Consider the following 17,742-nt stretch of genomic DNA (forward strand, 5'->3'; position numbering starts at 1 on the left):
GGAAGGAGGGAGGGAGGGAGGGAGGGAGGGAGGAAGAGAGAAGAAGTCAAAGAAAAATGCTAAGTGGTGCCACAGAGATAGAGACTTAAGGGAGTTGAATCCACGGCACGAGAGTCTGTGCATGGGAAGTGCCCCGTGGATGCTGCCTCTGTTGCTATGGATATCATTCCTCCTAGTAATGAAGCATATTGAGGAGGAAGCACAGTCACCTCTACAACTAAAGCACCTGAACAAGGGTTGAAGATTAACCTCCAACCTCAACAAAAACGAGCTAAGTGGAGTTGTGTGTGGCATCGAGGCTTCCTGCCAGAAACCCAAACTACCCAGGGATGAGTCAGACAAACAAAAGTTACAGTTTGCAGCTTTTAAGAGAATAAATCTCACAATTTAAGGGGAGATTTTTAAAAATTGTTTGATTTTGCTGGCCATTACTGAAGAATTTCTCTTCTATAAAGATACAATTCATATTTTATATATAAAAGAGAGAGTTTAATTGGATTTACCCTATGCAGGGGCATAATGCTCCTCCCAGGAATTATAGTTTGCCAAATAAAAAACCCAGTGCCAGATATAAGGTACCTCCACCCACGTTGTTGGTCAGAGGTATCCTGGAGACCCCCAAAACAACACAAATGGGACTTCTATATCACCCCCTCTCTGAGGTTCTGGGACTAATGTAAAAGAGAAGGGCAGAAAGATCGAAGGAGCCAGAGGTCTGGGAAGACTGGGGGAAAACAGCATCATACAGATATACCAGGACCAGTGCTTTCATGAACTAACGCTCATGCATCCCCGCACAACATCCACACAGCTGTGCATCCATACATGACATCCACACATCTGTGCATACCTGCATGGCATCCACACATCTGTGCATTCCCGTACAACATCCACACATCTGTGCACACCTGCATGACATCCACACATCTGTGCATATCTGCATAACATCCACACATCTGTGCATACCTGCATGACATCCACACATCTGTGCACACCTGCATGACATCTGCACACCTGTGCATTTCCTCATAACATCTGCACAGCCATGCATCCTTGCACAACATCCTCACATCTGTGCAAATCCACATGACATCCTCACAAGATTCCAGCAAAGAATGGAGAAGGACTCATAGGTCCTCATCCCCAGCTGAGGAGCTATTGACAGCTGGGAAAGAAGAAAAAACTATTTTTCTTTAAGAGTATGGCCTCCAGTAGGCTGACACACTCGAGTGGATGGCCCCACACCAGGAGTATGTGGGCAACAGAGATTGGACTTGATGGGCTATATTTAGAGAGAAACAAGAAGAAGTTGAAGGGGGTAGGGGTGTGAATCTGGTAGGAGTTAAGGGGAGGAGTGGAAGTTGAATATGATCAAAACATATTGCAGTAATTCTCAAAGAATTAATAAAATATTATATTAAAAGCTATTTAAATTATGGTTATGTTCCTAAGCCATTCTGTAAGGCCTTTTAAACTGTCAACTAGTAGGAATTAGGAATATAATTTCTATTGTTTTTTTTATTATACTTACTGTCCTACAAGACTTTGAGGTTAAAATTTTATTGTTATAATGAATAAATTTCAGAGTTTAGGCAATAACTAGATATTGAAAGCATCAACCACCTGTTTTTGCACAAACAGGGAAGGCCAGGAGTATATTTAGTCTTCAAAATCTTGAACAGTAGATGTTCAATAAATAATTGGACATGAGTATGTTAAAAAATATATGATAGATAAATAAATCACTTCATTTAAGAGAACAGAGTATGAAACCTTTGTAAACTTTGGGGGAACTCCAGCCAGTTACTGGCTTGATTTAGAAAAACATATTCAAAAGCACTTATATTATTATTATTGAATTTTTAAATGGAAAAAATCTATCCCTCAAAAAAGATCATCAAGCAGAAACAGCATCATCTTGGGATGGGGAACGGAATCCAGGGGTGGGATACTATCTCAGAATTCTTGAAGACCTGAACTTAATCTCTAGCATTGGGGGCAGGGGTGAGAGAGGTTGAACAGCAACAAGAGAACAATAAAACCAGTTTAGGTTTTACTATGCAGTGGCCTTTTGCTAGGAGAGGAGGGTTTCATGTTGGGGACTGAACCAATGGCCTGGCCCATGTTAGGCTAGGTTTATTGCTATATAATATATATATATATATATATATATATATATATATATATATACTGTCGACCCTGCAGAGGCAATTTTAAGGGGAAATAAGTTCCCTGAAGTTTCTCATACAGATGACTGATGAGCTCAATTATTTCAAGTCTGCTCAGGAAGGGCCACCCATTTAGTTCTGCTGGTTCCTGCCACATCACGGACATATTGTAAACAATGAGTCTTGGAACCCAGGGATGGTTTTCCCACAGTTAGAACCCAGAAGTATCGCCCATACTGTTGGTAATGAGGGCTGTGTCCAAGCTGCCCAGCAATGCCTCTCCTCAGATACACCCCATGTCAGGAGGCTGCTCTTGAATGAAGGATGTGCTGTACGTAAGTGGTGATTCATTTGCTTTATTATTGGCTTCAATCTTATCATCTGCTTCAAGGAGCCTCACTTGCGTCTTTTCGAATTTGGACAGAAACCAGGCTTTGTTTCTTGCCTGTAATTAAGTTAACTAGGCCCAGATGCTCTTACATCTCTTCTCGGTACTATATTAGCATTTGTCAGCGGCTGGAGCTGCAGCAGTGCTAACTCAGTAGCTGCTCCTGTTAATAAGTTCCACTGGCATATCAGAGCCCTTGGCTGGTCAGCACCCATCACCTTTGTCCCCCAATTCAGCACTGCCCCTCCTCTCTTCTCTAGATGCTACAATCTCACTACACAATAATCCATATCTCTGTCGTACAAAATCACAGTCCTCTTACCTACCCACACCCTTACCCTCAGACCAATGGCCCTTTCATCTTTGTCACTAGGGACTGTGATTCTAGTTGAGTTCCAGAGAGCAACCGTGGACGAGAAAGAGTGGGTATAATAGGGAAAGTGAAGCAAACTTCATTCTCATGGATGGTGGGGAAATATACAAAAAATCTTTCAACATCATTCAACCGCATAATAATTCTTAATAATTTTCATTTTCTGCAGATTGAAATTATAAATCAGACAATCACTTTGACTGACTCCCAGTTCACCCATCTAATGTAATACCCCCTCCTTCTACACCAATAGCAGTGGTTATCTGCTTTAAGTTGCTTCATTTAATCTACAGACATTTGCATACAGTGATAGGACCGTCATGCCGTGGAAGAGCTGGTCCTTACGCAGCTCACAGGCTGGTGGTACTTTGTCTCGATAGAAACCAGCTGGTAACAAGGGCCTTTGTACAATGTGTACAGTTTGAGCTTTACTTCAAAGAGCTGTTTTTACACATTTGTTTAGTTGCTTGGTTTGTTTGATTTTAACCACATACCTGCCATTTTGTTTATTATATATGGTCTACTCAATATTCAAATAGAGAAGAAGATTCAAGTAATTAGAACTTGCCACTTTCTCGTCTTCCAAGCTCACTCTTCCCCCTTCTGTGTGGCTCTGAAATTCAAACGGATTCTGAAAATGAATCCCCTTCCTTGGATGGGTTCTAGTTTATCAGTGTTTCGCTTTATTGTGTATAGTTTTACAATTTTGTTTTCTTCCTATGAATCTCCCACCACTGAATGCATTCTGAGACTGTTATCTGAATTTCCTGCCCTTTTCTCAGTTCTGGAACGCTGGCAAAAATAGAAACATCCCTTGGTTCTCTGGGGTCATGAACAAATGGGATTAGAACGTGTTCCTGAAGGGTGAGAGCAGGCAGAACCTGATCCGCGTAGACACCCACAAAGCAGCGGCGAAAAGGCCTCTGTGCTCCACCCTACACGCTATGTGTTCTTGTCTCTCGACAATAATTCCAAAACTGTCCTCAAATATAAAAATGCACCAAACTGCTTCAAATAAGATTTAGAAATACATTTTTAGTATTCCTCATAAGAATCATAATGGATACTTCGTGAGGCAATCGCACAACGTCGTCAGGAAAATGTTAGCTATTAGCACTTAGCTTCATTTGCTTTTTCCCCATTTTGTGTGAGTTTCCATTTCATGAATGTTACAAGGTCAAATGCAAATTATAATCCATAAAACAATAGAGATAAATTCACTGCTGTATCTTCAAATTCCTATAACAAAGATCTGGTGAACAACTCACTTATACTTAGCAAATCAATATATAAAATTAATTTCTTTGAATCAGTTTTCATGTCCCTCCCAGCAGTAGACAGAGACGATCTGAAGAATGATGTCTTTCGAGTGCAGACAAGTACCCCTCATCCCTGATTTCCATCTGCACATATGTTCACAGGTGGTCGGTTTCCAGGAAAGACGGTCAGCTGGAGCCTGGAGTCTCCCACAGCCATGAGAGTCGCACCTGAGAGCCCCTGGGACTTGGGAAGCCATTGCATCAGAAAGCCAGCACAGCCCCTACTTTTGCCTCATGGCTCCAGCCACAACAGCCAGGAGCTCTAACTGCAGGTGGAGGCTGGCAGACGTCGAGGAAAACACAGCAGACCTGGATTCCCGCAGACTTCTAAAGCCAGCACGGGTTTTCTGCAATGGCATCTTTATTTGGAATTTATTTTGAACAAAATCAGTAGGAGTACAACATGTTTAAAATAGGTGCAGATTTGTTTCGTGGGGTTGCTAATTCAGCAGCCACCAAAACACCAATAAGTTAGTGAATCCTACATCACTTGGTAAGAAGTGCCTTAATCTTACACGAGCCTTATAAACTTGAAGAATGTTTTCCAAAAAAAAGGTAATAGCCAAGTACTAAACTAAGTATCAAGAGCCATAGAACTGTAAGACAAGCGTCACATATCAGTCCATGGTTTCTGCATCTCTACCTGAATCTATATCTATACAAATACTCCTTGAATATATGTCGGTTGTATTTGAGGATGATAGAGTTCATTTGGATTAGAGTCAGGTGCCCATAGTTGGGGATTTTGTTGTTACTGTTGTTCTGTTTTGGCAATGGAGACTAAACATGGGGCCTTGGGTACCGCATAAGCACCCACCACTGACTTCTTCCCACCCCGTGTCCACTCTCAAGTAGTGCCTCAAGAATAACAACAAACTGTTTAAAGGACTCACAAAATACACAAGAAGACAAAGTAACCTGACTGTACAGCTTTCTACTTGCCCCTGCCTGATTTGCTAGATCCAGATTGGTTTTCTGCAGCAGGACGATAACCACGCAGGCTCCTTCAACAAATAATACTTTTGTCCTCTAAGATCCAATTCTCTTAATGTGGCTCTAAAAGTTCATTTTTATTATCAGACATCCGCCTTTTCTCCCGGACTCTCCACAAATCCAGCTTTGTCTTAGTCCCATCCCTTTTGCTTTGGGTTTGATCCTGCCATTCCCTCTGTCTTGGCCATCTTCTATCTAATCCTGCCTCCCCTTGGGGGCACGCACGTTTCGTTTGCCAATCAGGTGCTTCTTTCTCTGACATCCTACTGCATCTTCTAGACTTATCACTGTTTGGCCTCAGCATCTGCTCAATTCTCTCCATCCCCTACTAGATTCAAATCTCCTCACAAACAGAAATGGTTTATTTGGGGGCGTGTATTTTATGTATATGGGTATGTCTGTAGATTCTATGCACATCTGGTAACCACTGGGACAAGAAGAGGGTGTCAGGTCACCAGGAAATGGAGTTACAGAGAGTTGTGAGTTGCCATGGGAGGGTTGGAGATTCAAACTTCCTCTTGAATAGCAGTCGGTGCTCTTAACTGCTGAGCCATTCTTCCAGCCCCTTGGATCATATTCTAGTATCTAGCATATGAACATAGTAAGTGTTAAATATCTATGAAATAATTGAAGAGGAGGTGGGAAGTCAGAAAGTGCTAACACCTCTACGGACGACATCTACACAAACTATGTTGTATGTCAAAAGCCCCCTTTATACTACCGGTACCATTGTTTCTACTCAGTCCACCCAGACCCTAGCCAAAGACTTGCTCACCTATCTCCAAAAACTCCCTTCTCGCGTCTCTAAACTGAAAATGTTTTCAAAGGGAAACACCCGACAAAGCATTACTTGCTGCCCAAGGCTGCTTACCTCCTTTGTCTCTTCGGAGAATGCTTGCAGAATGTCGGTCTGTCTGGTGTAGTTGCCATTGGCGTCCTGCAGCCCTTGCAGGATGCGCTCCCGGAGGACCAGCACGGATACTCGGAGCTGGTGCCAGAGCAGCTGGACTGCGTGGATGTCTACAATGACATTGACGGAATAGGACAGCAGCTTCAGGGAAAACTCCGTCTCAAGGAGCGCGTGGATCTGCTCGACATGGTCGGAAATATCTTCACAAATGTCCTGCAGCAAAGAAAAGCAAGTGCGTGAGGGCCGCGTAATCTTATCCTGGGGAGGACGGGCACAAAAGGTCACTCACCAAACACAAAGGCCTGCCACCGAATGTTCTAGGTGTCCGGCTGCCTTTGTTCACATTCTATTACACAGTTGCAGGTGTATTTGCCTATACTGACCCTTCTACATGTGCGGGAAGGTTGGGTTTTTACACTGTTCCTTTGGGTATTCAAGCTGAAGGTTCAGCTGGGAGTTCTTTCTGACATTCTCTGTCCTCTTATTAATCTTTTGGGGTCTAGAGACAGCAGAAGCTGCTCTATCTGATGCTGGTCAGCTGTACTGAGCACACAGCCTTTTGGAACAGATGTGTCAGCCCGATGTCTAGGAATAGAGAAAGGCTAGAATGTATTTCCTAAGAGTCCCAGGCCACTCTAAATTAGCTATCAAATTTTCAGCGTAATGGGCCATGGCCACTCTCCAAAGCGCACCATGACTTAATGCCGAAAGTCCCAGAGAAAATGTAAATTTCCAACCCTTATTTGGCAGGTGAAACTACTTTTGAGATGCAAAAATTAAAAAAAAAATTAAGAGCCAAAAATCTTAAACAAGAACATCACTAACTCCACGTTTCAATCACCTCCGCACAGTATTACGCGGGCAGATTTCACATCCGATGTGGCAGCTGATTCACAAGTTTCCCAGTGTCCTTTGCTGTAAAAGGACAGATCCAGGAAGTGAGGCCCATGAAGGATCATGTGTTGGTCCATGTAAGAGATTACTAAGAATGAAAATAATAACTACGTGGCGTACAAGTAGAAGTCTGTCAGTCTTGTTCTATCGCTGGTGTTTAAACTGGGGGGGGGGGGGGGTGTTAGTTAAGGCAGAATTTTCAGAGAAGCATTTGAGTTCTGAGCCCTGCTTCCAATGTCAAAACAATCTTTCTACGCTAGGAAGGTTGTCTTCTGATTTCATGGGTATGGATTTCAGTTGGATTCTTTCAAAGAACTTAACGACATTACACTGACAGACGCATCTGGCTCTCATTTTCCCCCTCCATACCAACCATACCTCCATCTTAAGCAATATTCATATTCACCCTGATGAGCCTCAGACCCCTTCCATTCTGGAACCTCCAGGCCTCCAGCCCTGCTCCACCAACGCATCTCTCTGCCAGAGCCCTGCTCTGGACCCTGTCATCACTCCGTCTGGGTAACTGTCAGTAGGACTCATGTACCACCAGCTCCTCTTTTTCCAGCTCGGTTATTCCTGCTTCAGACAGAATCCCCTAGGCCCCAGTCCCCCCCGCCCCACCCAGCACGGCATCTGTGCCTAACGTTCCAGCGACTCTCCTGACAGTCTTCCCAACTTCTCACACTCCTGATGTTTGTTTATTAACCTCGCTCTGTCTCTTTGAGCCGACGGATGCAGAACGCTTCAAATATCTAGAAAAAAAATGACTTCGTTGCCAGCCTAGACAACAAAATTACTGACAGCCCCTTGTCCTGTCAAGTATGGCCTCTTATACATGCAAAGTTACATCGATGCCAACGGGCACATGCTTTCCAGTGCCCACCACCCGGTTATATTACCTGCTGCAAGACACACCAAGCCAGCTAGATCAGGCAGGATGTCGACACACCAGAGGACTTTGGTCTCATTATAACATCATTATAACCACATAAAGCACATCCATCATGTTGATATCAGGCTGTGCTGTTCTCTGTTGCTCCATAAAACATAAAACAGTGTTTTTAGACTGTGTTTTGCCGTAGGTAACTCTAACCTGCCATCAACATTTGGCTCCATTTTGAGTGAAAAATGCAAGATGACTCTGCACCTTGGGCACAAACACACTACCCCCATTCAGCATATCTCACAAAGCACAGACCAAACCCTAAGGCAAGAAGATACCCGCTATAATATAAACCTACCAAACTATACAGGGACCAGAAGAATACATGGGTGCATTAAAATCATATCAGAGAAAAACAGACTAAGGAAAGGTGCAGCATCCTTCCATGGACCCCCCTAAAGAAAAGTATACTGCTATAATCTCCACCAACCTGCCATCTGACTATCTGACTACTCACTGTGTGTGTGCATGACGGGACCAACAGGTAGAGATCTCCTGTATGCCTGGGGCTTCAGTTTAGCTCAGTCCCTACTGCTGATAGCCAATTCATATTTCCGCTGTCAGCCCCCCGTTTGTTCATTTCACAGGCTGGCCTCTTGGGCATCTATGGTCCTGGACCTCGCCTTTGGGGTCTAACTCAATCCTCAAACCACCGTCTGCCTTGCCTCTGTGCTGTCATCTAACACCTCCATACCTGCCTGCACAGTGACATCTCTCTGTCAGCTCTGCCTCCTTCCTGAGCTCTGCCATCATTTCTCTCTGTAACCCACATGTAGATATAATTACTATGTCATGTAGAACGTGTGACCTAAAAGTGAGTATTTATCATTAAGATTGTGATACAAAGAGCCTGGGCTTGTCAATGGCCAGCTATCAAAGAGAAGGGGACCACTTGGCAGATTTCAGCCAGTTTACTACTGTTCGGTGAATTCCAACATATGGAAGCACACAAACATGTCTCACTGGCTTTCTGATGCGCTGCACCCAGGACACACCAGGACACACTCATGACAGATCGGGCCAAGTTCAAATGAGGCCAGAAAAGAGGCAGCACCTGGAGTCTGCAACTCTTCTCCATTCGTGAAAGCACTGACGACAACTAGCATATCAGACCTCCTCATAACTCACAACCCACTTCTGGAAAACTGTACCCCACACTTCTTCCAGCATAAGGGGTTTTCAAACCACTAGCTCCCCTTCCGATGTGCTGGTCAGGGAATCGTTTCCTGGCTTTCTCAATGTTCTTGATTATTTGACGGTAGTATAGAGCAGGAAAAACATCTTCCAGACTCATTCAGTAATAGCTTAAATAATCCTAATGTCGCTCGCTCAGAATAGACTAAAAGGAATTTCTCACCCACTTTCAGCACCCAGCACAATAGGTTATATATAACTATGGCACCACATGCCAAAACCCATGCCACCATTCCTCTGACACATGATTTGACTCCTTCATGGTGAGTGTAGGAATGTAGGCAATCAGGTGACGGGTCAAGATTCCCAGGCAACCATCCAGCAGAAACTACCCTTGAAGGGCACCAAGGGTTCACTGATGCCAGTCAGTCATCTTCCTGCATATCCAGAAGAGGAGGACATTGGACTATGATGGACTAATGGGCCTTCCTCTGATGAATATTCTGGCAATGTACAACCCTTATTAAAATTCTAAAACTAAATAATGCATGGCGTGATGCAACTTCCTGGAATCTATAAATTATTTCATGCCTTCTACTCTGTTACCAATTGCTTAGCCTGACCAAAACCATATGAACACACAGACTGTAGAATAAAAAGCGCTCTCTCTCTCTCTCTCTCTCTCTCTCTCTCTGTGTGTGTGTGTGCATATATGCATATGTACACTGAGCTTGCATGTGCATATATGTGAGTGTGTACCTACTTCCAAAACATGGACTTTGTTTTGAACACCTGATGAAAGATTTGATGAGAGAAAAATAACTAAATAATTCTGTATGATTTGCTTTCTAATGATGGAAAAATTTACTTTCATCTGTCACTGTACATAAATATTAAACAACTATTTATAGAAAAATTAGTTCAGAGATCTAATATTTAGCTTCTTAACAATTGCCAGTTCCATGGACATTTATATGAAGGAAGATTTTTGTATTATCTGAAGATTGTGGAGAACCTGCTAACTTAATGCAATCCAATCTAGGGATTAGAGACTTTAAAAAAATAATTGGTGGCTTCTCAGCAGGAATTGCTTGAAATTTCAAAGTTCCAGGAGTTCTGACTGGTTAGGGCCTGTAGATCAGGAAGCACAGGGTGGGGCTAGACCAACCTAACCCATCCATGTAGGAAATGATTCTTGTTGAGACCCCATCGCATCTGTGTCTTGAGCACATGGCAGCTGAAAACTGGTCTTGGTACATACACATCTGCTACCCAGAGCAAACTAAGTAATAAATAAGAAAATCCTTTTTTAGGAAGATAAACATTCCCTTCATGGTCAGATTTTTTATCTATCTATCCATCCAACCATCCATCTCAAGAATATATACACATATTATTTTATCTGCCACTGAGAATATTAATGGGAAACACATTATTTCATCCCACATGTAGAATTTTTAAGCACTTAGCATGAAGATAATTGATTAAGCTGATATCATAGCTAAAATTCATAGGGAATTATAATAATCCAAGAGGCAGTGTTTAATTTCAAGTCATTTTCTATTTTGATAGAGCAAAGACTACTGGTGGGCAGGGATCTGAGTCAAGAGGGTCAGAATATGGGCAAAGATGCTAAAGAAAGTGTAAGTAACAGACCGGACATAGATCCCATTCCATCATCTGTGAAAGAGACATAAAGTATTGTAGACATCCTTCGATAGGGAAGGCTAATCCTTCACAGCCTTACTCTGAAATTACCCCATGTCTCTTGCTTGCATCTGATTCTTACTCAGGTTCCTGCTGGTTTCAGCCTTTTCTCTGATGTAGACCTTTATTATCTGACTTCCAGACTCCTCTGTTTCCAAGAATTTCTCACCTGGAATGAAGGGACCTTGGGATGAATAGTGACAAGGAATGATGAGACCTTAGAATGAATGGCCACCTGGAATGATGAGACCTTGGAATGAATGGTCACCTGGAATGATGGGACCTTGGAATGAATGGTCACCTGGAATGATGGGACCTTGGAATGAATGGTCACCTGGAATGATGGGACCTTGGAATGAATGGTCACCTGGAATGATGAGACCTTGGAATGAATGGTCACCTGGAATGATGAGACCTTGGAATGAATGGCCACCTGGAATGATGAGACCTTGGAATGAATGGCCACCTGGAATGATGGGACCTTAGAATTACTGGTAACCAGGAGTGATGGGACCTGGGAATTACTGGTCACCTGGAATGATGGGAGTGTAAGATCTACCAATGCACTCAGGCTCACGACTTCGGCTTCAGACAGAGTCCTTAGTGCAGCTCTAGCCCTTGTTAGCCATGTCTGGGAACAGAGAGGACCTTGGGATTGTAAAAGCAGAAGAAACGCAGAAAAGAAAGACCTCGTCGAAGTGATCAAGACAAACTTTGCTAACCTTTAGACATTTCCTTGACGTCACCTTGCACCACTGTCTTGTATGCAGAGACAAATTGAAGTTACTATACCTAACTTCCTATGATATTATTTGACAATGGGACACTATTTCATAGAAAGTTGGATGGTTTTATCACCAACAAAATGCAGCTAACTTCACCCAGAAGATTTACTTCTGTCCACAAATGTTCTTCTTCTTTTTTTTTTAAACTTTTTTTTTATTGAGAAAAGGAGAAAAAAAAAAACAAGTTTCCTCCTCCTCCCAGCCTCCCATTTCCCTCCCCCCTCCTCCCACCCTTCTCCCCCTCCTCCCACCCTTCTCCCCCTCCCCCACTCCTCTCCCCCTCCCTCTCCAGTCCAAAGAGCAGTCAGGGTTCCCTGCCCTGTGGTAAGTCCTAGGTCCTCCCCCCTCCGTCCATTTCTAGGAAGGTGAACATCCAAACTGGCTAGGCTCCCACAAAGCCAGCACATTACGTAGGTTCAAAACCCTGTGCCATTGTCCTTGGCTTCTCATCAGCCCTCATTGTTCGCCATGCTCAGAAAGTCCAGTTTTATCCCATGCTTTTCTTTTTTTTTTTTTTTTTTTTATGGTTTTTCGAGTCAGGGTTTCTCTGTGGTTTTGGAGCCTGTCCTGGAACTCACTCTTGTAGACCAGGCTGGTCTCGAACTCACAGAGATCCGCCTGCCTCTGCCTCCCGAGTGCTGGGATTAAAGGCGTGCGCCACCACCGCCCGGCTTCCCATGCTTTTCTTAACCAGGGAGTAGAACCCATGGTTCTCTTTACACTTAGTAGCTACCAATTACTTTGTGACTGAAAACATTATGAGTCTTGCTTTAACAGACTGACAATTAAAAAATTAATTCTAGTAGATAAAACAATTCAGGTTTAGTTTTCAATATTACCAGTTGCTTTCTTTGTTTAAAATCTCCATGATTCTACATGAATTTCATTCATTTATACCTTCCCTTCTGAGAAAAGTTGTTGTCCATTTGAGTTCCCTCAAATGATTAGATTAACAGATGACTCTAAAAATAGCAAACTGAGGATAGTTTAAAAATATCCTTTGAATAACAACGTTTTTAAAAAGATGCTCAAATTGTCCCCATTTCAACCCATAATTATTAAAGACAGTTCAAAAATGTCAGGACTATGAACTAAGAAAGTGAATTCTATCTGACCAGTTAAAAATAGTAAACGTTCATCATCACAGTAAAATGAACATAGAAATTTGTTTCGGTTCACACATCTTGCAAAAAGTAAAAGCATAGAAGGTCATGACACTGTGAGTATCAGCAGCAGTTTTATGTAGTAATTTATACAGAGCTCGTACACGATTTTCTGGAGAGTGTAGAACAAACAGGGTCACCTCTAAAATGAAGAAATGCGATGGACAGTGTATCTTCACACTTCTTGATGTGTGAGGTGCTTTCTCTCAGAAACAGCTGTGCTAGGGAAAAGTGACACTCTCCACTGTCTTGTTTAAGTCACCCACACACTGCAGTCCCCGTGACACTCAGAATCACTACAGGACCAAAGACACGGCCACGTTACATTTTGTTGCTCACTGCTTCTCACTTCACTCAATCTTCCAGACAGCCTGTGATCTTAGAGGTGCAGCTGTCTCTAAAAAAAAATAAGTAAAATCTTTCCAAACCATGAACTAAATCACTTCCTTTTTCCTCCAGCAGACACATTTTTCTGTGTCTACTTTGCTCTTTGTCACTGAGAACAGCTCTAATGTATAGCAATAGGAAGGGTGGGGAAAGGCAGTTACGATTCGCACTGTGGAAATTTGCATACGATGGGTATCCTTTTTTTACGGGTAAACTTATGTGAACAGGATGACTGCAATGGGACCACCCCTAGGAATGATTCTGCTGTTATAATTATAGCTCTAACTCATACAGCTCCATGACCAGTCCATCTTCCCCAAGGCAGGAGACACGCCCTGCTTGTCTTTGTGTCTGTAAGGGCACACCAGCAGAACCCAGCCACACATATGAACAAGTTCCAAAGGATGTTTGCAGAATGTAATTCAGCTGAAGAAAATATGATACTTCAAAATTCAGAGAAAGCACCCTCAAAAATAGGCATGAGTTTATTTACTCTCTGAGGTACATCGTCACTGATAAGCTTTGGGCCAATAAATGAAACTGCCATTAAATTTGCTCTCATTTTTAATGAGGAGAGGTGCTGAAAGGGTGGCCGTACATTTTCTGAACCACTGGCAGCCATGACACTGGTGTTCTCTGTACCACACACGGTAAAGCACGGGGCCAGAGAGGGGCTGTGTGTCTCCACTGACTGAAGCTGCAGCAGACCCATGGGAGCCTGCGGCTACAGCCATATAAACAAAGACTCAAGGCATCGGGAGAGCAAGTCCACTTCCAGCTTCACACAGATGGACCCAGACAAGGATCTGCATTCTTCCTATTTATTCTCCAGACAACAATTGGTGAGAATTTCATTTGCCCAATACTAAGCGTGCTGTGATCATTTCTAGGACAATATGAGGTCTGAAGGCTTTTCTAACACAACTTCTCTATTTTTTTTGTTTGTTTTTACATGTATCACTCAACCACAGAGATGTATGCTGAGCAGTGTGTCATTGGGCAATCTTATCAGGGCTTTGAGATTAAATAACTTATACTGTAGCTGGGCAGTGGTGGCGCATGCCTTTAATCCCAGCACTTGGGAGGCAGAGACAGGCGGATCTCTGTGAGTTCGAGGCCAGCCTGGTCTACAAGAGCTAGTTCCAGGACAGGCTCCAAAGCCACAGAGAAACCCTGTCTCAAAAAACAAAAAATAAAATAAAATAACTTATACTGTAGTATCACAGTTTACATAGTTTAATAAGAGTTTGAGGTTTCATAAGTTTCTTTGCTGTCTTCAATATCCAGCTTAAAGCAAAATGTACTCATAATGAAAATGTAACAAGAACCACATGATCAACAACTACTTAGGAAAGGAAAGGTCATTTGGTCTTAGAAGGCGTGCCCTATGCAGTTCCCACAGTAGCTACTTTTGCCTACTACTGACCATCACAGTATAAGCAAAAGGACAAAACATAGCGAGAGAAGCAATCAACAATGTGCCAAAGACTTGGAACTCTAGTTTTGAGTTCTCTTTTTTTCTCTCCAACATAAGGCCGTGGATTGTGATTACTTTCTAGTTTAGGGTTATCCAGTAATTACCATGGGTCTTCTCTGCAAGGAACATCCTGTGAAAGTCCCCGCAACAGCTCACATGGCTGGAGTTGAGACAAGTACATGCTTTGTTTGTCCAGTGATCTGTATGTCCTTCCTGTCTAGCTCTCTGAGTTCTGTCTGCTTTAGTAGACTCTTGTAGAGCAAGTGCTACGTGTGACTATTTTATATTTAATATCACACAATACCACGTGCATATATACTCAATGTTGTCACTGGTGCTGATTTTATAAACCATGAAATAAAAAGTGATTTAAAATGGGGGTGGTAGACTTTATTTGGGGAATGTAGGTCAATACAAAAGGAAAGAGAAAATGGAAAATAAAATCAGGTCTGAAAACACCATAAAGGATCACATTATTATCTATTTACCTAAACTACATACAAAGCATATAAGTCTCCTCAAGAGCCATACACTAACAAAAACAGCTACATGAGGCATGAGGAAACTCTTTCCAAGTTATGGGTCAGGGGAGTTCAAGTGACTCCCAAAATAATACAGTCTGTGGCTATTGCCCTTAGTTGCCTCCTAGAGACTAAATTTAAGTCCCTCTTGCTGAAGACACCATGCACTTTAGACACAAGACCAGAGGAGCGTCTCTGTGTCTGACCTGAGAGCCTCCTCCCTGAGGATTAGCTTTCATAGTACTGGGAGGTGATATATAAGTTTCCAAGGCAGAGAAGCAACCAATAGTCCAGCCAAGCTGCAGTGCCTATAAACCACAGCAACCAACCTGGCACAATAACCCTACTGGACACAATGGCAACACTCATCTTGGTGCCAGCCAACAGCTCTCTAAATGGATTTCAGTCTACTCAATAGGAGGAAAATCACGGCTGGTACTGGAAATCTAGCCAACAGCAGGTGCTAACGAGGTCATGAATCTTCGCAAAGACACTCCTGCTGCCAACTTACTAAACCAGCATAATCCCTAACCATGTTCTAAGTAGCTACCCCTATACACACAGACAAGTGTAACTCTCATCCCCTATCAAAGAAACTCCCCTTTATAATAGGAGACCTTTAGAGAAAGCCACACCTGGTCAAAATGCAGAGAAGAAGAGATGGGAGGGTACCCAGCCCTGACTGGTCCACCTGCAATACGCCTCCTTCACCTATGGCTCAGTGAACACTGTGGAAGAGGAGCTGTGAAGACCGTGGGAGCCAGAGCACCAGGAAGCTGCTGTGAAGTTGGGTCTCCTAGAAATGCCTGGAAAATCTCACCCATGCATCAAGAGTGTGGATGCCTAAACAAGACCTGGGAAGCATAGCAATAGTCATGCTAACAGAGGAGAAGAATCTTATGGGGACCCATCCCTAGGCAAAGACTTGTAGGTAACCAAAGAATGTTAAGAGCAGAAATAATAGTCTTCTCCAGCTGATGAGCCCTCTAACTGATTACCCAATATCATGAGTTTGTATTCAGACTCACATTAAATTAATACATGAACTCATATACAAACAAGTTACACTAAAGGAACTGAACAGGCTGTATTTATGTACCCAGGCATCGTGTGTGTGTATGTGTGTGTGCGTGTGTGTGTGTGCATGTGTGTGTGCGTGTGTGTGTGTGTGTGTGTGTGTGTGTGACAACTGAAGAAAAAGAGGCTAGGAGATTTTGAGAGTGAGCAAGGCATGGGAGTGGAGGTATCTGGAGGGAGGAAAGGAAAAGAAGGAAATGATTGATTTATGTGTTAATTAAAAAAAGACAATTTGGGAGGCAGAGACAGGCGGATCTCTGTGAGTTCGAGACCAGCCTGGTCTACAGAGCTAGTTCCAGGACAGGCTCCAAAGCCACAGAGAAACCCTGTCTCGAAAAAGCAAAAAAAAAAAAAAAAAAAAAAAAAAAAAAGACAATTTGAAGATGAGAAAGAGGAGATGAATGACAAGATCTCTCTAGATCACTCTGCCTTAGGATGAGTTCAGAAAGACTTATTTCCAGCCCTCCATATGTACTCTTAGTCTGTGTCCCCATAGACGGCTAAGCCTTGTGACCGAATCTATAAAGATAGTGGAAGCTCGGGGATCTCTCAATTTCTAATGCTTTGTTATTTAGTATGTTCTTCCTATAATAGCGTGAGTTTGAATTACACAGACTCTTTTGTGTATCTTTGAAAACTCATAAAGTAACTGCTGTTTTATGACAATAGGCCGACTCCTGGACTGGGAGAGGGAAACTCTGCAGTGCAGGTTTGAGGACACTGAAATGGTCCTCTCTGACTCACGCAGGTCTCTGCCCTGGGCCCTGGGTAACAGTTGGATGGGAAGGCTCTACAGTTCATTCAGAATAAGGGACAAAACTGCAATATACCTCCCAGGGTTAGTGTTCCATTTCGGTTGCTTTTCTTTGACTAGCATGGTGGTTTCAAACCATTACTCCTCCACCCTCCAGTTCTCCCCACTAGAAACACAAATACACATATTATTTTGAGGTTGTGCCTAACTGACTATATCACTCACCCTCATTGTAATCATTTAAGAGTCCCCCTTGTGGGCAGAGAAACCATCAATACCTATTATTTATATTTGTTTTATTTGACTTGGAAATTTTCTAACTCTCTTGAAAGGCTCTTAGGAGTGTTTCTAGTTATGAAGAGTCTTATTGTTTCATTTATAAATGCTATCTCTGGACTTATTCACAAATATTTCTCGCTAAGAAAACATTGGAAAAGGTGAAAATTCTGTTTGGGACTTCATTGCTGACTCATGTTGTAACCTTGGGCAGGTCAACCTCGTTTTAGATGTACTTTATATAGTTCGACCACTAAGACCATGGCACAGCTTCTGAGGATATGTTTCTGTGTCTTCCTCCTCCACACACACAGACATCCATAGCAACTAGCTGTGCTGTTGACTTCTATACGCCCACGACATGCCTCTGGGAACTGATAGAATAGACATGGGATTTTAAGAGATTTTTCTTGTGAGCCTAGGACAGGAAATGAACCCTTGAAGGACCAGAGAGGTATGAGAAGCTAATTTTA

The 17,742-nt window shown here is 42.8% G+C and overlaps 1 protein-coding gene across 4 annotated transcripts in view; it reads right to left on the minus strand.

The window, feature by feature from the left end:
* Akap6 (A-kinase anchoring protein 6) overlaps positions 1–17,742 on the minus strand; it is a 399,217-nt gene that overhangs the window by 238,623 nt on the left and 142,852 nt on the right. For all 4 annotated transcript variants that reach the window (XM_041658789.1, XM_041658788.1, XM_041658791.1 and 1 more), the window contains exon 4: positions 6,113–6,364. In XM_041658789.1, the coding sequence (XP_041514723.1) occupies positions 6,113–6,364 (252 nt within the window). The remainder of the gene's footprint in view (positions 1–6,112; positions 6,365–17,742) is intronic.

The sequence above is a fragment of the Microtus oregoni genome, unplaced genomic scaffold (assembly GCF_018167655.1).
Source record: "Microtus oregoni isolate MIOR12 unplaced genomic scaffold, Mior012 000009F_ref0000495, whole genome shotgun sequence".
NCBI classification, from domain to species: domain Eukaryota; kingdom Metazoa; phylum Chordata; class Mammalia; order Rodentia; family Cricetidae; genus Microtus; species Microtus oregoni.